This window comes from Phaseolus vulgaris, chromosome 11, assembly GCF_000499845.2.
Source record: "Phaseolus vulgaris cultivar G19833 chromosome 11, P. vulgaris v2.0, whole genome shotgun sequence".
NCBI lineage: Eukaryota > Viridiplantae > Streptophyta > Magnoliopsida > Fabales > Fabaceae > Phaseolus > Phaseolus vulgaris.
Window position 1 is genome coordinate 7241497 of NC_023749.2, and position 25233 is coordinate 7266729.

The 25233-nt window shown below is 33.3% G+C and overlaps 3 protein-coding genes across 3 annotated transcripts; 1 reads left to right on the forward strand and 2 right to left on the reverse strand.

The window, feature by feature from the left end:
- The first annotated feature begins 9779 nt into the window (after positions 1-9779).
- Positions 9780-11386, forward strand: LOC137821484 (uncharacterized). Its single transcript, XM_068626096.1, has 3 exons — positions 9780-9934; positions 10032-10133; positions 11060-11386. Exons 1-3 carry the CDS (start codon positions 9914-9916, stop codon positions 11174-11176), a joined length of 240 nt encoding a protein of 79 aa, XP_068482197.1. The 5' UTR covers positions 9780-9913; the 3' UTR covers positions 11177-11386.
- Positions 11387-12330: 944 nt separating this feature from the next.
- LOC137823211 (uncharacterized) lies at positions 12331-12744 on the reverse strand. Its single transcript, XM_068628385.1, has one exon. It carries the CDS (start codon positions 12742-12744, stop codon positions 12331-12333), a length of 414 nt encoding a protein of 137 aa, XP_068484486.1.
- Positions 12745-18325: 5581 nt separating this feature from the next.
- On the reverse strand, positions 18326-20488 carry LOC137821491 (aquaporin PIP2-7). Its single transcript, XM_068626108.1, has 4 exons — positions 19658-20488; positions 19147-19442; positions 18910-19050; positions 18326-18767 (listed from the first exon to the last, which is right to left on the reverse strand). The coding sequence occupies exons 1-4, from the start codon at positions 19962-19964 to the stop codon at positions 18654-18656; spliced, it is 858 nt and encodes a 285-aa protein (XP_068482209.1). The 5' UTR covers positions 19965-20488; the 3' UTR covers positions 18326-18653.
- Between the last annotated feature and the right edge of the window lie 4745 nt (positions 20489-25233).

Genomic DNA, 25233 nt, shown 5'->3' on the forward strand with positions numbered 1-25233 from the left:
GTTTATGAACTTTTGCACTATTTTTTTATAAATATCATCTTTATTTTACAACATAATATCATCTAATAATAAAAATTGTAAAGAGTTGTGTGTTTAGGTAATAATATGAGTGTGTCAATTTAATTAATTAGTAGTTACAAAATTTAATATATGTTTATTTATTTTAATGATTTTGTTTATGGAGTTTTGCATTGATGATTGTTTTGATGTGTATAAATATATTTTTGTGAAACCCTACACAATATCACCTAAAACTATACAATACAATATCGTGTATACAATATCGACTCCATTTTATATATCAATGATTTTTCTATGCATTTTGAAATGGTGTTTAAAGAAAAGAATATCTCTGTATCCAAATATAAAACTAGGTCTTATTCTCTAAATTGAACACCTATGACAATTCTGTGAGACAAATTAATTAATATTAAATTAAATTTCCTAAAAAAAATATTTTCTAAAATAAATATTCTTTAAGTACAGATAAATATTCTAGATTACATCTATACCTATATATAAAAGGGATTTCCCTCTTAACTGCTATTGTTTTTTTTTTCTCATTTTATCCTTATATTAATATCTAATTATATTATTATATTATGGATATTGTTGACATTTTTTATTTTTTTAAAAATATTTAGTATATGTGGAGGAACAATTTTAAATTGAAATAGAGGTTGGGGCAGTTTTGAATTGAAAGAGTGGTTACTTTTTTAAAAACGGTTGCATAGAAAGATGAATGTCTCTTCAAATTTGAGAGTAAAAAATATATTAGTGGAAATACTGGAGAAGATTAGTGGTTTTGAATGGTAAGAGTGGTTAATTTTAAAAAACAGTTGCATAAAAAGAGGGAATGTCTCTTCAAATTTGAGAGAGAGAAAAATATTATAGAAGATACGCAAGGGAGTGCTGCTAAAAAAGATATTATTGATTCAATTTCCCTTTCTTGATTTCTGTTCAGTTTTAGATTTTCCTTCATATCTTCATCTTCACCCCTTTAAAGGAATTAAATTGTTAGCGGTTGTTTGACATGTCTATGAAGAATGCTCACATTTTTTAAGGAGGCCTTTGCTATTTGTCGTTAATGGTGAAAACTGACTTTTGTCTGGTTTTGGTATCTCTTTCATGTTGGGAAAAACAGGTAATTTTCCCACTAAAGCAAAACCCTAACAGAGCTACCTGACAAATAATATTGAATAAATAAAGTGGAATAATAAAAGAGATAAAGAGGAAAAAAACACACAAGAAAATTGTTAACGGAGTTCGGCCAATTTAGCCTAATCTCCGAGCACAGCAAAATAGCCCTCAAACCTCCTCCCAAACAATGAACTCACTGATGTGGGACTTGGGATTAAGCCAAAATCAACAAATCTCCACCTTGACTTAATTTCAAGTTCCACCTAATACAAATCTTCTCAAAACATAACAAAAACAAACTTTGCAGTGCTTCAAATTTGCGCCTCCGGGCGCCAACTTCAAATGTGCAAGATATTAACCAAGTCTAACCAATGTTCAAACTTGGTCCTTGTAACCACCTTGGTGAGCATATCTGCAGGATTCTCCGTAGTGTGAATCTTCTGGAGAACAATCTCCTCTTCTTCGAGAATCTCACGCACAAAGTGATAATGAACATCAATGTGCTTCGTCCGTGCATGAAAGACTTGATTCTTTGCTAAATGAATAACACTTTGACTGTTAGAATATAACTCAAGTTGTTTCTGACCAACTCCCAAGTCTTTAAGCAACCCATGAAGCCAAATTGCTTCCTTCACAACCTCTGTAATCGCCATATACTTTGCCTCTGTCGTAGACAAAGCCACCGTAGACTGCAAGGTAGACTTCCAACTAACTGTCGCTTTTGCTAAAGTGAACAAATAGCCAGTTGTAGACCGTCGCTTATCCAAATCACCTGCATAATCAGAATCACAATATCCAACTATGCATTGACCAAGTGATTCATCTTGCTCAAATGTCAATCCAACATCTAAGGTATTTTGGAGGTACCGTAGAATCCATCTCACAGCTTGCCAATGTGCCTTGCCCGGATTATGCATGTACCTGCTAACAACACTCACAGCCTGTGAAATATCTGGTCTTGTACACACCATTGCATACATCAAGCTTCCAACTACATTTGCATATGGGACTTTCACCATGTATTCTCGTTCTTCATCAGTCGTCGGAGATAAACAGCTACTCAATTTCAAATGAGGAGCAAGTGGGGTACTTACAGGTTTTGTATCTTCGTGTATACCAAAACGTTGTAATACCTTCTGCAAATACTGCTTCTGTGACAGCCAAAGTTTTCCCCTCTCTCTGTCCCTGTTTATCTCCATGCCGAGAATCTTCTTGGCTTCCCCCAAATCCTTCATCTCGAACTTTTTACTCAACTGAGCCTTTAACCTGTCAATCTCAACTTGGCTCTTTGCTGCAATCAGCATATCATCAACATATAAGAGTAAGTAAATGTAGGAACCATCTTCAAGTCTGCGCAAATACACACAGTGATCATATTTGCTTCTCTTGTACTTCTGATCCTTCATGAACTTATCAAATCGTTTGTACCACTGTCTCGGAGATTGTTTCAGTCCGTACAACGATTTGCTAAGTTTACAAACCCAATCTTCTTTACCATCAACCTTGTATCCTTCTGGTTGAGTCATATAGATTTCCTCCTTCAAATCACCGTGTAGGAACGCAATCTTTACATCAAGTTGAGCAAGCTCCAAATTCAACTGTGCTACCAATGCTAACAAAATTCGAATGGAGGAATGTTTAACAACTGGAGAAAATACCTCATTATAATCAGTTCCCTCCCTCTGAGCAAAGCCTTTAGCAACCAACCTTGCCTTCTAGCGAACATCTTCTTTATTAGGAAATCCTTCTTTCTTTGCAAATACCCATTTGCACCCAATTGCATTCTTACCTTTTGGTAATTGTGCCAACTTCCACGTCTTGTTCTTCTTCAAAGACTGCATCTCCTCTTCCATCGCACCTGCCTAATTACCACTCTCTGAACTCAGAATGGCTTCTGGGTAAGTGGATGGAATGTCATCAACAACTGGAAGTGCATAGGCAACCATATCCATGAAACGAGCAGGCTTCTGAATATCTCGTCTCTGTCTTCTAACTGCAATTGGCGCTGATTGCTGTTGAGATTCTTGGGTAGGAACCTCTTCCTCATCTGACTCTTCTTCTGCCATAGGAGAGTCACTTGTGGTATTTCGTGTTGGGATCACCACTGTCGGCTCAAACTCCACCTGCTTTCGGGCACATTCCACCTGTTGTGGAGTACTATCAGCTCCTTCTGGATTTACCTTCTTTAACATGGAAGATTCATCAAAGGTAACATCCCTGTTGATAATCGTCTTCTTTGCCTCTAAACACCACAAACGGTATCTCTTCACTCCAGGACTAAAGCCCATGAAAAGAGCATTCTTTGCCCGTGGATCCAACTTTGATTCAATCACATGATAATATGCAATAGAACCAAAAACATGCAAAGAATCATAATCAGTTGCAGGTTTTCCAGACCATACCTCTAACGGGGTTTTGCCATCTATAGCAGATGATAGCAAACGATTGACGAGATGTTGAGCGTATGTCACAGCCTCAGCCCAAAATTCTCTGCCTAACTCAGCATTAGACAACATACAACGAACTTTCTCCACAAGTGTCTTGTTCATACGCTCTGACACCCCATTCTGCTGTGGTGTTTTTCTAACAGTGAAGTGTCGAACTATGCCACAATCTTGGCATACCTTCAGGAACGTATCACTCTTGTATTCTCCTCCATTGTCTGTTCGGAGAACCTTAATCTTCCTTCCTGTCTGGTTTTCAACTTGAGCTTTTCACTTAAGGAAAATTTCAAGCACATCATTTTTGTTCTTCATAGTAAACACCCAAACTCTCCTGGAAAAATCATCCACAAAAGTGACAAAATAATGCCTACCTCCGATTGACGGAGTCTTGGCAGGTCCCCACACATCTGAAAGCACATAATCCAGAATACCCTTGGTATTGTGAATTGTAGTGCCAAACTTCACTCTTCATTGTTTTCCCATAACACAATGCTCACAAAATTCAAGTTTGCAAGCCTTCGTACCTTTCAACAATCCCTGCTTGGTAAGAATTTGCAAGGATTTCTCTCCAGCATGTCCCAACCTCATATGCCACAACTTCGTTGCCTCAGCATCCTTCTTAGAGTTAGAAGTTGTTGTCGCTACTGTCCCCACCACTGTATTACCTTGGTAGTAATACATATTGTTCTTCCTCACGCCTTTCAACATCACCAGTGCTCCTGAAGTTGCTTTAAGAATTCCATCTCGCATCGTCACAACCAGGCCTTTAGACTCTAAAGCCCCCAATGAGATGAGATTTTTCTTCAACTTTGGCACGTACCGTACATCCCGCAAAATTCTGGTGGATCCATCATGATTCCGCAGCTTGATTGAACATATCCCAACTGTCTTACATGGATTATCATTACCCATGTAAACAACCCCGCCATCACGTTCTTGAAATTTAAAGAACTATTCCCGAATGGGACACATATGATAGGTACAACCTGAATCCAATATTCACTCATCTAGATATGATGATGTTGAAAGCGAGACAATTAAAGAGATATCTGATTCCACATCACTTTTGCATTCTGCAACATTTGCAACTTGCAGAGCCTTCCCTTTCTTCTGCAGTTTTGGACAGTCTTTCTCCTCTACCTCTTTTGGTTTCTCTCCTTCAATAGCAATATCAAGATCCTGCTGAAAAAGAGAGTCAAAGACCTCTTCTTTCCACATGCCAAAATGTCCAGTGCCATCAAATATTTCCACCGCCAATTTCAAAGTGGACACTGGGAACCTCGACCATGATAACGAGGAGCCCGACACTCTGGATACATCTTTCGCTTCTTCTTCTTGATTTGCCATTACAAACTCAAAATATAATATTCAATATTACAAATAATTTCAAACAACCCAAGGGCGAACCTTCGACTCTTGATACCACTTGTTGGGAAAAACGGGTAATTTTTCCACTAAAACAAAACCCTAACAGAGCTACCCAACAAATAATATTGAATAAATAAAGCGGAATAATAAAAGAGATAAAGAGGAAAAAAACACACCAGAAAATTGTTAACGGAGTTTGGCCAATTTAGCCTAATCTCCGAGCACAACAAAATAGCCCGCTTTTATTATTATGGGAGAAGATATTACAAATTGGGATATATAATAGTGAAGGAGGAGAGGTTAATTTATAACCCTCAAACCTCCTCCCAAACAATGAACTCACCGATGTGGGACTTGAGATTAAGCCAAAATCAACATTTCAGTGTATTTATCAATGGTTTAATGTTTGGTAAGCATCACCAGGTTTCTCTCAAGGATGCTGCCAACTCGACTGATGAATCAGTGTTTCGTCCAAAACCCTTTTAAAAAGGTGATTGTTGTTACTCAAATACTGACTTCTATTACTTGATTTCTAGGCAGAGTTAACTCCAGATTTCTATTCCAACAAGCGTCCTCTCAGTGAAAGGGTATAAAATGACAAATGTAATTGGTTTGTGACTATTTTTGTGACCATTTTTGCATGGTACCTTTCTTTAACCAGAGATATTCTCTTCTGGTAACATTACCACAATCCAAGATTGAGCACCCTTCTCAAAATGGTCTTGAGAATGACAACAACCGATAATATAATATCTATACCTATATATAAAGGGGATTCCCTCTTTAATTGCTCTCAAATTTTTTCCTATTTTATCCTTAGATTAATATTTGGTTTTATTTCATTATTTTGGTTATTGCGTCATTTTCTACTATTTAAAAATATTTGAAATAGATTATCGATTTTGAATTGAAAGATATGATTTATTTTGAAATTGCATAAATGAGGGAGTGTCTGTTAAAATTATGAGATAAACAAATATTAGGAAACGTGAGTAGTGGACAAAGTAGTGACAACAATTTTGAAATGTAACATCTTCTTTTAACTTCTTTCATAAATATTTTAACTCCCCACTTTGCGTTAACCTCCACTATTCCCCTTTAACTGTTAACTCCTTATTTTGAGTCCTTTAACAATGCTCCCCTTTAACTCTTTATTTTAAGTCACTAACACCCAATCTTCTTCGGAGAAATTATTACTTTTATTTTTCGGAGAATAAGAAGAAGGCGAAAGAAAGATAAGTGTTCTTCTATATGTTCCTTATTTTTGTTAGTATGTTTCCTCTTAACAGAGAGTGACGAAGACGAAGAATGGTTCCGATGGACTTATTGGAAAGAAGGCTTAACATATGCAATTCAAAGGTACCATCACTGAGTCAACCACCTAATTGAAAGGGAGACAGGCGCAACTCTCCGTGACTCTCATTGGTGCACGCTACTCCGCTCCAATTGGTGCACGTTACTACCGCTTACTAATGCCATAACAACTCCCCTTTCTATTTTTTGTAGTTGTTTTTGTTCGTTCTTTTATAATAATTTATTATTTACATCTTTGTCTTCTCTTCCAATTTATTATTTACCTCTCTCTTTTCTTTCTGTTGGTTCTTCTATAATAATTTATTATTTACGTCTCTCTCTTCCTTTTTTTTGTTCGTTCTTTTATAATAATTTATTATTTACGTCTCTCTCCTCTCCAGTAACTATACCAATCTTTTAAAAAATACCATTATCTTTGAGTTGATCTGAGTTATAATGGGATCATTCATTTTTTAAATTGTTTTTGTTCAATATTTCTGGTAGTCGGAAGTGATGACGTGGCATCGAGCTATCATATAGGCGTGCTAAACGGGACACCTGGCTGGCAGAAGGGAAGGAAGTCGGGGGGCTCGTGCAGTCGCCAGTTATTAAGTTGGCGTGCTCCGATCCCCAGCATACCTGAACCAGCGGTCACCGGGTTGAAGATGAAGTCGCCAGATGCGAACCTAGGCGACCAAGTGATTAGAGATCGCCGAAACAAGGACATCGCCGAAGATGAAGGCAGATGGTCATTTCCCAGTTGGCCAGAGGATGAGCTCGGGAGATAGCACACTTGAACATACACGGTGAAACAGGTAGGGCAGATCATGAAGGCGGCCGGCAAGACCACAGGGAAGGTGTGTACGAAGGCATCCGAACTCGCCACCCAGAAGAGGTCACGCTCCAAGGCAACTATGCATTGAGTATATCATGCATAAGTAACTTAGCCAAAGAAGAGTCAGAAGTAGCGCCCAAGTCAAGGATGCTCCAGATGATGGCACGTGTACAGCTGGACGCGAGCCACGTGTCCAGATGTGTAACTGCCAGGAGAGAGAAAGTGCCCAGGTATATAAGAGTTTCCAACGAACTTCTGAGGTACGCACGTTCAGATTGTTTTCTTTACGCTTGCGAGTCTTGAGTACACTGAGAGAGAACTGGTCACGGTTCCTTAGAGTTCTTGAGTTTTACTCTTAAGTAATTGGTGGTTCAGTCGTTGACTTGGGCGTCGGAGCGTGATCGGCCGCAGCGGCGCCGTTTCGTCTTTTGCAGGTTCTTGAGGTGGATCGCGGTGAAGGACGGAGGCTAACACGACGCAGAAGTCGATCCAAGTTTGACGAGGCAAAGCTCCAGCGTTTCGGTCAACATGCAAGATCATTGTATAATAACATAAACGGTAGATTTTAATTTTTTTAAAACAAAAAGAATTTAACAAAAAAATAAATAAATCAATATATACAAGTTTATTATTTGTTTTTTTAATTTTTTTTATTTGCGGTTAGTTTGGGATTTTATAGAAAAATGATGCTGATTATTAAGGTAGTGTTAAAAAGGGTGTTGATCATTAATGTGTTAAAATAAATAATTAATATATTTTGATGTCATAGATGAAAATCTTTTATAGTTAAAGATCCACTTTTTTTGTGAGTATCATTTGGAAGTAAAATATTTTATTTGTTCTCACTTAATGGAGAGATTGATACGTTAATTTTATTTTTTGTTATCACCTAACTGGTAGGAGAGTGGAGAGATTGGTTACTTTTCTGTTTTAAATTGATATTCTTCTTTATTAAATAAGCATATTTTTAATTTTAAAATTTTATTTTATTTGTTCTCACTTAACTCGCAGGAAAGTGGAGAGATTGATGCCTTTTATTGGGGAAGAGTGGGGAGAGAGGGGTGAAATGTTCTTCTCCACATTTCATCACCACTTCACCAGGTCTGCTAATTTTCTTCATATTTCATCTCTTTTATTTATCTTATTTTGCTTTTTCTATTTCTCTAATGTATACATCTTATTTTATTTTTTTCAATAGAGATGTTTAGTTTATTTTATAAATTAATAACTTCAACTTCTTTACTTATTAAAAATCCCATTGTTAAAATATTAAGTTCTTCAATAATATTGATAAAAAAAATATAATTATTTTAAACATATTTAATTAAAAATAAATATAAATATAACTAATAAAAAACTTAACACAAATAATAATATATTATTTAATTTGATAGTTACTATGGATAAGTTAATTTTTAATTATCATATTAACTTTTTGATTAATTTTTCTACAAGTCACAAATCACGTGAACTAGATGATTTCTAAGTAGTTTACAATTAACCTATTTAAAACTTGATAAAATAATTACAATCTAGAGTTATTTGAATGAGTGTTTTTTTTATAATATAATCCATAATTTTTATTCTACTAACTAGGTCGAAAAACTGTAAGTTATAATAATATAAAAATAATAAAATAGTTAATATTGTATCAAGACCAAGTAAATAAGTTAAAAAAAGATAAAATTATATTTAATAAAGATAGGATGTGAAAAGTAAAAGTTCAATTAAGTTAATAAAACTCAATATAAACATTATAAATAGATTTATCTGTTTATAAATGAGCATATACCCAATAGTTGAGAGTGAGCTTAAGTCTATATAACTAAAAGATAATCAAAGTCAACAAATCTAGTAACTGAAAAACCAAAATGCAATGAAAATAAAAAGAAGTATAATTATTTACTTCAAAACTTGTAAAAACATTTATATGCAATATTTACTTTTTCAAAACATAACAATTGTAACAAGAAAAAAATTATTGAGTTATATTATGCAGTACTCTATCCATAAATAGTTTTAGATAACAAAATAAAAATAAACAAAAATTTGCCAGTAGCCATAATAACTTTACCTCTAAATGACTTGCAAGCAACATCATCATAAACAAAGTCCCTTGCAAGCATAAAAGACAAAGAGAAAAAAAGTTTTTCAAAAATTGCCTAAAATTATGAGCATAGATATAGCATTTGAAATATCACCTTCACAATACAAAAAATTGTTAATATGCCCTTATCATAATTTATCTATAGTAGAATTATATAATTTGGAATATGGTTTCCAAACACAAATCTGAAACAATATTTTACACGCTGTAATTTAAAAGATTATATAATGTGGACTAAGACTATGGCATCTGAAATATAATTTTTGAAATATATAATTTGAAACAATATTTTAGACTATACTATCTAGAATATGAAAAAAATAGATATAGTTCGAGATTATATTATTCACAATATGATCAATTTTTATTATTTTAAATATATTAATTTTAAATTGTATAAGTTAAAAAGGTTTTAAATTATGTTGGAATATAATTAATGTATTTAAAAATAATTTTCAGATTCCATAATTTAATAGTTGTTTATTTACAAATCAGAAAGACAACGGAGATGTAGAAAGGAATTCTGAAGGTGCAAAAATTGTTTTATTTGGGCCCAGTGTGGTTTGGGCAGTCCAACAACAGGCCCAAGCAAGGAGAAGTAAGCGGCGAATACGACGTCGTAAGGAGCGGAGGCTTTTCCCGAAGCAAGATCGGGACAGACAGGGCATTTGAGAGAGAAGTGTTGTTCCGATAAATCTGTTGCAGCGAACAAACAAAAAGGAAAGGATGATTAGCATTATCACCCAGGTTCGTGTTCCTCTATCAGAACATGATCAGTGTAAATTTTTTGTTTTGTTTCAATTTTAAGGTGAGAACTTTATTGGTGGATTTGGGTTTGGAATAGGAACGGCTTCTGGGAGCTTCACTGGGAGTGGTATTGGCGGGGGTGGTTGTGTTTGAGCAACGCCGATACATCTACGCTTCTATTTCCCAAAACCAATCTCAGGTACTACTCGTTTTCCCCCTCCGTTCTTACCTTATTCCTTCTCTATTCAATTTATCTCATTGCGTAGAAGGAATCACCGATACTAGATACACCAGATGAATTCACATTGTTATTGACTCTTGATTGAATGAATGGTTTGTTGGGCTATCCTTTTTCTTTTGATAAAAAAACAATCCCCAATTTGTTCAGTTGGGGGTGAGCTATTTCTTCATTGTGTTTTAATCTGTGGTATGCTGAAAAATGTTGTACGTTTAATTTTGGTTAAAACTGTTTTGAAGTTTGAAGTCTTGTGATTTGTGTTTGGAAATTTTTACCTCAAAATTGCTTTTTGGAAGCCTACAACCCCCTTTTTTGGAAAATCATTTTTATGGAATGTAGGGGTGCATTCGGGGAGCTGAAACTTGCCCCCGGAAATGCACTGAGTCACTGAAATGAAACCACCTCGTTGCTATATTTTTATGTTGTTGGCTATACTGTCACATCACATGGGAATAGTTTCAAGGGAAAGATGGAATTGTTCTCAATATTCATGCGTGTCGTTGTTCATAATGTGAAGTTTTCCGGAGAATAATCATAATGAGATACATGGTGTAGATAAGTTTTTTTTTTTTTATGAAGCCATGTATATACATCCGCATCATAAATTATACTGGAAATTAATAAAAACTTAACTCTCTTTTACAGTCCCTTGCACAATAGTTTGCACTTACATGTGCTTTATGATTCTTATCGAGTTATTTGTTATACTTGGAATTACTTGAAAGAATTCTCTCTCCACTTTCCTGAGTTGCTCTATATCTGAAATACTGATCATTCAGTCTATCGTGTATGGTCATCCTTGACTTAAATTTCAAGTTTGAATTTGATTGTTGCAGTATGATTTGGTATTTTTAAACTATAACCTTTCAGCTTTCACTCTCTACCAGGTCAAAGAACCTATATTTGGAAAAAAAACACGTTCTGAATTTGCTCATACATGGAACAAAACAGTGGATCAGACATTTGGACCTTTGATAAAGTCTCTCAGCTCACGCGGATGGTAGAAATGTTCTGAGCAATTTATTTTAGTATTATCCCTTGTAATTGTGATATCAAAACATACCATACATGGCCTTATTTTTACCTTGACATTTTAGATTTTTAAATTGTTGTGAACATGGACAGCGCGAATGTTGTTTGAACACCAATGTAATTTATCCAGCAATACTTGGGTGTTGCTTTAATATATGAATCACGATACCTGATTTTTCTCCCTTGCAGCAGTACTATATATCTGATATTAGAATTTACTTACATTGTCCTTATGAATTAGCACCCTAGGTGCCTGTTTTCAGCAAAAATGTAAAGGCACTTAATGACTCGCACACTGATAAGCAATGTTTTGCTGTGATTTTATCGCTTTGGAGTTTGGACAGTTTCATGTTCAAGTTCTACGAGGAAAGTATGTAAATGAATACAAAAATGTGTTTTTTTTCTATGTTTCTTTTTTAAGAGAAACTTTAAGTTTAACTTTTCTTAGTCAATAGAAAAATGGTAGCAGAATTTTTTGTAGACTGCAGAAGATTGTATTGTTTGCTATTTAGTTTACTGTACTAGTTGATGTTGGTCTGATTAAACGAATAGGATAAAATCTTGGGTTTAGTATCACAGACGGGAAACCTCTCAAAACTCTGAATGTGTGTATCGTTTGTCTGCTTGCAATGGGTTCAGGATTCGTGTTCGTAACTTGTTTAGAGATGATAGGAACACATTTTTTAACACTCCTTTCGAATACTTTCTCTTCTTGGGGTCACATGAATTTCAACCAACTAGAATCTGTTGGAATGAGATTTTAGAATAAGTTTTTAGCACTCTTTTTGTGTGTTTGACACTGTCCAGGTTCTGTGACTGACCTGCTATTTTGTGTCTGATGTTGCCTCGCATTGAATCTATCTTATTATTTTCAGTAGTTAGTAAGAAATTGGAAACACATGACTATGATAACTGTGAAAACATCCAAATTTGATATTAATCACTATGAAAACCGTAGTTGCATTGTTAATCATGAACAACTGGAAATGGAACTAGTGCTAAGAATAAGAAAATGAGATACACACATATATGGTTAAGGAAACAATTTTTTGGGACTTTAGGCAAAGTAAAGGAGTATTTATGCCTTGTTCTAAGCTAGGTTTTGATGTGATTAGAAGAAAGCACATCAAGCATGAGATTGAACACTACTACTTGCTCGATTCATGTTGGCTTGGCGAGTGACCTTCACATAGTAGATTCCCATAGCTAAAAGAACAACAAAAGCAAAAACAGTGATAATGCCAGCTACACCCCCAGCTCCGATTTGTTTCCCACCTTTCTGTGTTGCTGAAGCTTTGTTTTGATATATTTGAGTGCCATCCACTTGAGCTGCTAGAGGCAGCGGTGAACATTTGGATGCTGCACAGAAGTCTCTATTCTGAGGCTTTTGAGCATTGGGATGAAAAAAGTCGTATGCTGCTGGTGGAAAAGCTATAGGGTTCTCATAAACAAGCCCATGAGGGGCCCTTTCTTGCCCTCTAGCAATAGAGAAAATTGCTAGAGAAAGGAGGAAGAGGAAGGACAAACCAATGGAACTCATGTTTCTCTTTTGTTTTGTGTAGATCACTTGGAATCAGAGAAGGAGATAGCTTTTGGATAAAACTTGTAGGTGGTTGCCCTGGCTTTTATAAATGTGTTGAGGTTCTGAAGAAGTGGTTGTTCCTTGGACTGATTTTATAAGAGAGGGAACATAATTGTGGATTTTGCTTTCAACAGACCCTAACCCCAACATTGAAGAGCCTTTGCAATTCCCAAACTGCCCATGGCTATATGTGACACACGTACATCAATGTACAATTACACCGCTTTAAAGATTGTCTTGATTGAAGCAGCAGTGGCATTACTGTCATAAGATTGTCTATTGCTTTATATTATTAGCCAGAGGTGGCTCTAAGAAAAAATTATGCTTGTACTTAAATGAATAATGATGCTGATATCTTTATTGTGGAAAGAGGGAAGGGTAAATGCTAAAAGTGTTAACTAAGTGAAGTGTCATCAATTCTATCCCACCATATGGAAAATTATCAACTTCTGAAAAATAAATGTTAGAAAATTATGTCACCGATGAATGGATTGTTCTATAATCGAAGTGAAGTCCCCACAAAAGAAAAGGTTCACTCAAACACTTGCAAAATAATTCTTATACTTAAGTATGTACTACACTACTTATTTTTTCATGATTGTGCTTCAGTATTTTACTCTAATGCATACAAATACAATAGAGATTAAAATCATTAGAACACTAATTGGCATCCTTGCAGAATGAGAACACTAACCACCCATCTCAAGAGACCAGGAAAAATATGCATATGTGCAGAGTATTGAATGCACCTGGGTATTTCAGCATGACAGTATTAGGCTTCTCATACTTTATCATGAAAAAGTTGTGTACTTTGCTTTGTCTCAAAGTGGAAAACCAAAATTAATTATAGCATAAAATTAGCTTAGCTTAGAGGGGCAGCAAAGAGCCTTGCTGTCCTGCTCCGTCACATTATTGCGAGGGCACAAAACGCATGCAAAAGTTTAATACCAAATGCATTCTGCTCTTCCTCAGCCACACACTATGTGTGAAAATCATAGCGATGTTAATTCAAAATCATCTCAGCTTTCGTGCTTTCTCCCCTTTTCTATGCCTCCTATTGTGACTCTCTTTAATCCTTCCTTCTCCATGGCACCGCTCAGAGATTCTCTATCAAAATTGTCAAAATGTGCTAAATGAAATCACGGATAAAAGTCTCACATTTTAGCTCATATTTTATTATTAAATATATTAAAGGAAAATGTTGGTTGAACAATCGGTGATGTAGTTGCTTCAGTATACAATTGTTCAGGTGACAAAAAAACTAATATTTAATTTTTATCGTGGGGTCCACAAAACATTCTGAAAAGGTTTAACCTTTGGTAGAATTGTGAAATTAGAGTTAGGGGAAATTGAGTTTTACATTTTAGATGTACATTTTGCTATTTCACTTTCTTCTTCATTTGATCTTCTGTCATGTGTTTCGTGCTCTTTTCCTTGAGTTCTCTAGTGCCTTGCTGTTATCGTTGAGTTAATTAGTGTCTTGGTGTTTTCCTCAAAGTTTCAGTGTTGTCGTCGTCGGTCGGTAATACATTTTTTATTCAATGGATTATGAAATGAAACATTGATGTTGTGTGATTTTCATGTTGTTTTTGTCAAAGTTGTAGAAATTATTATGAAGAGTTGGTGACGAATTATAGGAATAGGGTAAAGTAAGGTTTATGAGGAGAAAAATGAAAGTCTTGTTACTATTAGAGCAAAAAGACTATAACATGTACTGTGTATGGTTTGACGATTCAGTTTTTAGTTCGAGTTGAAGTTTGAACATTTTCTCTATATTAAACCAACATGTTAGAATAGTCAACTATGATTTATTGATATTGTTATATAGGTTTAAATGTTTTTTTTTTTTTTACGTATACACAACTATTTTTTCAGACAATGGTTTTTGTAGTAAATTAACCATTAAGATTTTTTAAATAGAAAAACTACATCAAAAGTTTGAGTAAAAAAAAGTTGGTTTCCTTTTTTTTTTTTACAATTTTACATACTTTTTAAAAAAAATAATTAACTTGATTTTTAAAATGTGAAAGTGAAAAAAAAAAGTTCGTTTAATCTATATTTTTTAAGATTAATTACTTGATCTTTTATTTGTGAGAGTAAAAATAAAACAGTTGGTTTACCCTGTAAATTACTTAACTCAGTTTTCATAAAAATACAAATTAACAAAATGTCTAGAAACCTATACTTACATAATCGTAACAATTAAAAAAAAGCTTCAATTAGAAATAACTAACTAAAGTAATTGTAAAAAAATAATATGTAATTTTTTTAGTTTTATTAATGAAATTTATTTCAAAAATAAATTAATATCTATCCCGTAACATTCAAAATGAATGAGAAAAAACTGGAATTGTGAACCTTATGTTCACATAAAATATACAGAAATTCCTTAAGGAATGCACTCTAGTTTTTAAATTGTTTTGATTATAAAAATATTTATGTAAAGAAATCACGTTCAATAATGAAGGAATCACCTTCTTTAATTATATTATTTTAGATAATAGGATCATCCTTATATAAAAACGTTTCAAAATAGTTTAAGTTAAATAGAATAAATCCGTAACGGCCTTTGGGCCGAGTTTAGAGTGAAGCCTTTTTTTTTTAATTTGAATTCTATCACTTAATTTTATTTTGCAAATTTTATTATTATATTTTTTAGACGTTTTACCAACCTTGTAACCTTTCATCTAAGTTTTGCGATTTTGAAACTTTTGATTATTTTAGAATTAAAATTACAATTCCAAGACCAAATTTCATAAAATTTTAACTGATAAATTACATTTGAATGGTTAATAATTACGTAGGAATAATTGTATGAATTTCAATAAATATTTAGAAATATTATTTGCAATTTTAAAATTAAATATTATATATATAATTATTTAAGATTTAGGGTTTAAAATTAATAATAATGCACATATTATATATATAGGAAATTGTAAAATGACGATTTTTACCCAGATTAAATAATTATTTTTTCTCTTTATTTGAATCTAAAGAGATTAAATAATTATTTTTTTACTTTTTGAACATAAGACTACACGCGGTTGTTTTTAACCTTTTATACACCAAACCGTTGTATACAATTAAAATGTTTCTCTTACTCCAGTTTTCATGGACATTTGATTCTAATTAGATAGACAAATATAAAATATAATAAGATTTTTTAGGCACACGTAATTTATCAATTGGGCTTATGTTGGGACTGGTTTGGTACAAAACAATGTAAAGAGGCAGTTTCTTCCTGCATCTCTACATTTTTCTTCCTGCACCCCCACAATTTTGGGATCTCGGAGTGTGCTATGGATTTATCAATCCAGAAGTGAATCATGTTGCATTTCAGATGAGGAGGTGTTCCGGAAGCAAAGTTTGCATAAATATTGATTTCTGAATTGCTGAATTCGGAAGCCCAATTTCTATTATGGATTGGTGGATCCGGAATGATTTTTTCAATTATGGATTTCTGAATTCGGAATGCATATTTTGAATTATGGATTGGTGAATCTGGAATGGTTTTTTCAATTATGGATGTTTTGCATTTTTTTTTGGATTAACACTATTATTCATGTACTACCGGAAGCATCAATCCAGGAGATTACCGGATGCGTCAAGAAAATTTACCGGAAGCGTCAATCCGAAAATTTACCGGATTTCATAATCCAGAATACAAAAACAAATGTACAATTTATATAGGGACAGTTTTGTCTTTGCGCAATCTTTTGGGGGTGCAGGAAGAAAAATGTAGGGGTGCAGGAAGAAACTGCCATGTAAAGATTTGTTGTTTAAGCTTAATTTAGGTCCATTGACCAAAAAAAGTTAGGCTTAAAGCTTGTGCCCACCATGAATTGATATATGGATATAGACACCAAAAATAAATTAAAAGAACCAACAATAAAAACACAGAGGTGTAGAGTTATATAAAATTTGAAAAAAAAAACAAACTTAAATAACACAAGAAAAAATCTAAAACAAAAAAGAATTGAGTTACATATAAACTCACACCGTAATTATATTGATTTTCAATAATTACTTTTAAAAAATCTTCTATCATTGTAAACTACATTTCAAGAATTTTAAGCATTATATATAGTAAATATATGGGAGTTAACATTTGAGAATATGTGGGTAGTTCGAGAAAGTTCAAAGTAACACGTTGGCTTAATATGATAATTACAGAACTAATGGAACTTACCAGACTAATTAATGAAAGCTCCATCAGTTGTTAATGCGTCATAATCTTACTTTTTCTAAGATACTTAACTTAAGCACCATTACATGATCATGATTGTTTCTCTAAAAAAATCTCAAATGTTCCATCACCTTCATCTTCTATAACCATGGATAATATGCTCTTGAGAATAGAATATGCCGGAAACCCAACTTTTTTTTCTTTTCTTTCTCAAATAGACATTTTTTTTTATTGTTTGTAGTGACTTTATCATATAAGAGATACTAGTACGTTGTAGATTTCATATCAATTAAATATATCTTATAGTATATAAGTATCTGTAATTTTTTTTTTAAAAGTTAGTTTTTATAAGGTTAACTTATATTTAAAGTTCATATCTTAAAATGGTATCAGATTCATTTTGAATTTATTTTAACTAAAATTTGTTGGACTTATTAGATCACTCACAAAAGTGTGTTGGAGATCTCATATCGATTAGAAATAAGATTAAGCTTAAAACTCACTTCTTAATACATATGAAAACGAATAATCCAAGCCTTGTTTTCTCTCATTTCTTTTTAATTTACAATTGTGTTATATGTTGAGACTAATCCAACAGCTATTTTGCAGCAAAGAAAATGTTATGAATAAAAGGTAAAAAAAGTGCCATAAAAATGAAGAGTACCTTTGTGAGCACAAATTGTGCACAAAACAAAAAGTTATAAAACAATTAACACATACCTAGCTAATCAGAATCATGGAGGCATAAAATAGGGTGAAGATAACGTATATTAGCTCACCAATATATTATAAGAAATGAGGGGTGCACTTGTAAGGAATCCCAAGTCATCCACCTAACATGTTACTTTATCTTTAGTTCTTTTCCATTTTTTTTCTTTAGTTAAATTATAGTGTCCCTAGCAACAGATGAGTTTCAAAATCAATCCAAAATTTAACGTCACATCCAATAACCACCACCACAAAAGCCGAGTTATATTATCTAATAAATAGTCAAGCTTTTGAGTGGAATAGTTGTTTAGTTGTGGTCCTTATTAAGCTCTTTCACTGCTACAAGTTTTGCATTAGTTTAATATATACATTATTAGGATTAGGATAAGCATCTGTTTTGGACAACATTGAAGGTTCAAGAACCGCAACTCACGCAAATAGATGAATGTTGATCTCGTAAAAGCTTAATTAGTAAGTACTTAAAGGACAATAATTTTGGCCTAATTCCAAAAGGGTACTTGTTATTCACTTTGTCCTTTTTCAAGCCTAGGATTAATGGTGGTGAAACAACCAATTTAGAGAAGCCAGGAACTTAATGATATTACTCAAGTCAAGGTACATTACATACATGGATGATGATGATGATTAAGAAAAGATGAATACTTAATTATGAAAAGATGAACACTGGGAATACATATACAAGGAAGTTAAAAAGAGAAAAGACACAAAAGGGATGCAAAATTCACCCTTGGACACAACCATGCTTATCTACAATTTGATGCCCCCCATATGGTTTTGGCCTTATCCTGCAAACCCCACAACAACTGTAGCTGATGAAAGGAAGGACGAAAAAGCCTAAACTAGGGAGACTAGCACTCCTCAACATACAAATTATTATTCTTCGTGGAAACACCATAGCCTTGTTGGAGATTAAGAAGCTACAAAAGTAGCTTAATTATTAATTAAGTAATTAAGCATTGCTCCTGAATGATCCAAGTGCCTTGATAGCAGCTGCTCTAAGGATGTATTGGTGGTAGAATGCTGCCACTGCTGCTCCAATAATTGGTCCAACCCAGAAAATCCACTGTTCATAAAAAAATCACCATAATTAATACACCCACTATCAACATCCATAACAACATAACCTTCAACACCCTTTTGTTTTCTTCAGTAAAAATATGTTTCATCTTGAAATATATTATATACACTGTTAAAAAAGTTTTTACCTGATCATCCCAGATTTTTTCTTTGTTGTAGATTACAGCTGCTCCAAAACTCCTTGCTGGGTTAATGCCAGTGCCAGTAACTGGGATTGTAGCCAAGTGAACCATGAACACAGCAAAGCCAATGGGGAGGGGTGCTAGTACCTTCATATTGAAAAAGTGAGAGCATGAATTAGTAATAAAGTTTGGCCACTAATGAGAGTTTTTTAGAAATTGTTTTGGAACATATATGGTGCTTACAGGAACATGGGAGTCCCTAGCGTTCCTCTTAGGATCAGTGGCAGAGAAGACAGTGTAGACAAGAACGAAGGTACCAATAATCTCAGCACCCAAAGCAGTACCCTTGTTGTAGCCATCAGCAACAGAGTTAGCACCACCTCCATACCTGTTGTAGTATGCCTTTTGGAACCCCTTGGCCAGTCCAGTGCCACAGATAGCACCAGCACACTGTGCTACTATGTACAACAACGCCCTTATCAACGACACCTTGCGTCCTAGGAACAGCCCAAAAGTCACAGCCGGGTTTATGTGTCCTCCTGCAACACTCACCAAATCAAAAAACATGTTATAGTTCTTGTTGCATGCATATTCATACACGTTCCTTGTCCAATATCCAATCAAACCAACAAAAAGAACCACCAAATTACAATTGCCTAGTTCTTGAAATACAAAAGTTGAAACTTGAAACCTTAGAAGAGCAAAATTGTGGTGCTTGTGAGAGAGGAAATTGAAAGGGGTGAGAGATATGTACCTGAAATACCGGCAGTGCAGTAAACAAGGATGAAGATCATGCCACCAAAGGCCCAAGCGATGCCCAAAATGCCAACCCCATCACATTCGGTGCCACCAACGTTGGCATCAGTCTGTCTTTTGTAGCCAATAATGGTTAGCACAGTGACATAGAGGAAGAGAAGGGTAGCTATGAACTCAGCGATAAGGGCTCTATAGAAGGACCACTGTGTTAGCTCTTCAGGGTCGAACAAGGGTGCTGGAGGAGGGTCCTGATAGTCTTTGGCAGCGTATTCTCCTTGCTCTTGAACCTCAACATCTTTAGCCATTTCTCAAGCCTCAATCACTGCTATAGCTAGTTAACTGTGTGTGATATGGTGTGTGCCAAAGTGTAGTGGAAAGAGGTGGTATTTAAGTAACAAAAGAAAGAGAGAGAGAATGGTGATGAATGGAATAATTAAACCATTTCTTTTGTTTTTTGTCTATGGACAATGACATGATTAACATAGTTTTTTGCCGCCCCTCTTAGCTTGATTTCGCTTGCATGACCCCACTCCATGGCCACCACTGCAACGGCACTTCTTCATATCATATACATATACATATACATAGCATGTGTATATGTGTACCATACACACAGAGATATATATGTGGCCATGGCCAAGTCTGATCTAAAAGCTTTCTTTGTATCAACGGCTACATGTGGTTAATTATGGGAAAGTGTAGAAATTGGAAGATTGCATTGCTGTGTAATGCAGTAGATAAAGCAATTATTAGAACGGCACATTAAACAGCAATATACTGTTTTTACTGCCTTGTCTCTCACAAGTTTGGCTAAGGATGATTTATAACTATGGTCCCTTATGGGTCCTCCTAAGTCCTTATGTCTTTTTTTCTTTAGGGCATTATAATTTATTTCATTACAAAATAATCTTAAAATGTTTGTTTTGATAAGAATTATTTTAATGTATTGAATCAGAAAACTATCATGTATTATAATTGTTAATAGTTGGAGAAAAAAAAATTGTACATGGTGATATCAAATGCGATTTTTTTTTCAGTTTAATAAATTATGTATATCAACTTATAATGTGAATGCATCAATTCTATTTAAGTGTTTACAAAATATAAATATTTAAAACTTAAATTTGAGATTTTTTAAATTGAAACAATTTCAAATTAATTTATATATATATATATATATATAATAATGATACCAGCTATTTAAGTCTATCTTGTTACCTTCATTGCACATGGGAGAAAACAAATAAAGACAACAATTTTCAAGTGTACATTGTTATTTATTTCGATTGGTCAGTTCTTATTGAAAAGTATTACAACAATGTATCTAAGCCTCTCATTTACGTACACATATAGGTATAATTATTTTTTATATATATCGTATTGATTCTAGAATGTGTATCCATTTAAAGAAAAATATCAATTATAAAATTTCTTTAAAAATAGGTATAAAATGCTTTTAAGTCCAACTAGCTTTTTAAATTACAAGAAAATAATGAAATAGAAAACAATTTTTAGAGACCAAAATAATTAGTTACAACAGAAACTAAAATAGAAACAATTTTAGAAACTAAAATAAAAATTGGTTTCTAAATTAGTTTATATTATTTTCTATTATTGTTAAATAGTTTCTAAATTTATATCTAATTAGCAATTAAGGTTTTAACTACCAATTATTTAGTTTCTAAATTTGGTAGCAAAAACCTTGGTTGCTAATTAGATACCAAGAGACTATTTAACAATAATAGAAAATAATAGAAACTAATTTAGAAACCAAATTTCTTTTTAGTTTCTAAAATGGTCTCTAATTTAGTTACTATTGCAACTAATTATTTTGGTTTCTACAAATTGGTTTCTATTTCATGATTTTCTTGTAGTGTTATTAAACAAGTTATTCCAACCCTTATGCAAAAATGTGTATGTTACATGATACACAAACATAAACAAAAAGTGTATCGGTCGGTTTTGATGATCGACCGACTACATTAATATATATTGAAGACGCTCAATAAATGACAACAATAATAATTATGAAAATTTCCTACGAATTATGATTATGTCCTATGAAATTCAGGTGATATCAATATACTAACATATCTCCCTATAAATCAGGAATCATGTTATTAGCAATTGATATTTGATTGATTCGGTTCCACGGCAAGGGTCCGTGACTAAACACTATAATAAACCCTTTACAGAGGTGTAATACGCTTTAATCAACTTTACAATATACACTCTTTACACATAGCGTTTGAGTACCTTTTTCAGGTCCACCCCGACCGAGCACCGATAACAAAATGAGAAGACTTGAAGGAAGGAACAAGGAGACTACCGATACATTAGTAATTGTACAACTAGTTTCATGTACTATCTAGGTCTCTCTTTGTCCATACAGGTACAAAAAGCTCTCCATATCATAGGTATTCCTTATATCTCCCAAAGTATCCACTCTTATACCTTAGATAAACCTACCTGTGATACAATTTTCAAGGTCATAATTAGGCATTACTTATGGTCATACAAATTGGCACTAAAATACACTTTCAAGAAACAAAGAAAACAAAACTCAAAATGGTGCAATTGTTGACGTCCAAAATGTAGGAGAGTTAGGAGAGTTGACTTAAAGTCCCACAAAAATGATATTGTGATCAGCTTGACAATACAATGGCTTTGTCATAACATCACATGAGACTTGTAAGGCTGGTATTGTTCACTACAATAAAATCATTAAATAAAAAACAATTCTAGAGACAAAAAAATAATTGGTCACTATATTGAGTAAATTAGATATTATTGTAGAGACTAAAAAAAATATTGATATCTATAATATATAATTTAGTCAATTTAATGACGAATTATTTTTTGTTTCTAAAATTAGTTTTTATTTAATGATTTTCTAGTAATGGTTGTCGATTTCCTTCCTTCCCTCCATGCTCATACATCTGGTATATAGTCAAGGGTGGTTGACACTATAATGTTGTTGAATCTACAAGAGACCCCCTCTACTAGTGAATTTACGCACACACCCTTAATAGTGTTTACCATTCTTTTATTAGAACATGCATATTAGTATTGTCACAATCAAAGGCAGAGTCTATAATATACCAAATTTTACATTTTTTTTTTACTTCTCTCCTGTATGATTTACTTAAGTCATATTCACAGTAAAACTCATATAAGGCATTGTATGCATTCATGTTAGAGAGTTAGGTCTTTAAGCAAGTTCACAACATTTTCAAACACAATTTTGGACATTGTACTCAGTCAAAGTAAGAGAATAGTGTTTTAGGGATTTTATGTTTTATCCATGTCCATACATTCAGTTATGCCATGCAAAAAACTTATTGTGCATCTACCCTACTTTGCTTAAAATCTATAATATTCATATCATTCCAGATCATCCATATAATCCCTATCCACACTCTCTTCCATACTCTATTTTGTTTTTCAGTCAAATCCATGAGATGAAATTGTTGGAAGTGATCAAGTAGATGTTCGTAATGTACAAATTGTATCCTAGCCCAAGTATCACACAATACCCAAATATTATTTGACATTTTACAGCCAATGAATATGTGTATAGCAGTTTCTTGTTCAAGTTGGCACAACTTACACAATTTGTTAGTTGACCCTACCCCGTATAAGTGAGATTGACCTTGATGGTACTCTATCCTAAAGCACTCTCCAGGATACATGTTATGTTGCTAGAGAGGCAGTTAAATCCCAGAATAAGGTATATCAACTCTCCTTGTTCACCCTCTCCCACTACCTCTCCAATTGTTTTTTCCTTATCCTCAGATATTCCATAAAGTATAGGAAAAATGTTTTTTCCTCTACCTATTTTTCATCTTACTTTTCTATCGAAATAGTTTCTCCTTGATGTTCTCCACACACAAGTCTCTCCACCAAATTGATTCCTCTCTTGCCCTTACCCCCTTATCCAGAATCCTCCATAAGCTATACTTAGACTGCAATACCTCTTTCCACAAACTTTGATGTTCCAACCCTAGCCTCCACTTTCATTTAGCTAAGAGAGCAATATTAAATTTGACAATATCCTTAATTCCCAACCCTCCTTATTCATTTGGCCTAATTAGTTCGTCCCATTTAATCCAAGCTATTTTTTATTCATCTAAACCCCTCCCTCATAAGAACTTCCTTTGAGGTTTGACTATTTCTTTGTTAACTGACTTAGGCACTTTAAATATCAAATGATAAAGCAATGTCATTGCAATTAGGACAAATTTAATTAGGCACACGTAGCCAACAAAGGACATTGTCTACCCTTCCACTAGGTTCACTTTATTGTTCATCACTAAATTCGAGTCTAATCAATATGTAGTATAAAAATTCTCAAATCACCGAATCATACGTCTTCTTAAACTTTAACAATAACTTCACTCTTCTTTGCTCTCTTCATTTTATATCATTTGTTGCTAAAATACTATCCAAAATGTGTTATATTTGTTAAAAGAAATTCTCTCTCACAATCCATATAACTTTTTTAATATAGTTTCACAATATTGTTATCTGCCTTATTTTTGTTGTTAATTATATTTAATTACTTTTAAGTTACTCTCAATAATTCGTGGAAAAAATATTCATATAAATTTAATAACAAATTAAAATCTTAAGGACCTAATTATAAAATTTAGATGACATGAACCTACCTACTTGTGTTTTATTGAAAAAATAAACAAAGGGCTGGAAAATAATTCAAGTTAAACATGTTAACAATAATCAATTAGTAAAACAAAATGAGAATTTGTTATCTTTATTGGAGCTTTTTCTAACTAGTGTTAGAACTTATAAACATTTGATTAAGAGAGAGAGAGAGATGTCAAATCATGTTTGGGAGAGAGAAAGAGAGAGCTAGCTTATGAATACATTAAAATATGTTGTTACAACTTCTTTAAAAACTAGAATTCTCTAGACTAGGAAGTTTCATTTTAATTACCAAAAGTTTTTTAAAAATATTGACTAAACACCCGTTGAACTTGGGTTTGAAGTGAAACATGATAATTAGTGGCTAAGAAATATTAGCATAATAAATTATCAAGAGATTAAGATATATTATCCTGAAAAGAAAAGAAAGTTATGAATAATTATTTTCTGTACTGCAATTATTACGAATCTATAAAAATAAGAGTAGAGTAGTTGTTATCTTTGTTGGATGATGAAGACATGTGGGAAGAACTTATCTGGACATACCTAAAATCAAATGGATTTTCAGCACAGTGAGGGTCCTAGTGATCCTCACCACAAAATTCATTATAAAATATACTAATTAATTGGGCAGTTAATTAAATCTTATGTCATAACTATTTATTCCAAGTTAGTGGCTAATATTAATGTTTCGTACTTCTCCTTCCACCCCCACAACTTCACCAATATAAACCCATTATTAATATGCAAATTATTTGTCTTAAATTGATAAAATATTCAAAGAAAACTCCAACAAAAAGAACCCTTCCCTTGTAAACCACCTTTAAATTTGTTTTTCTCTTGTAAAAATGTCTAAAAATGTAAAACACTCTAAAAAAATGTATCCACGGATAAACAAATCGATTCATTGAC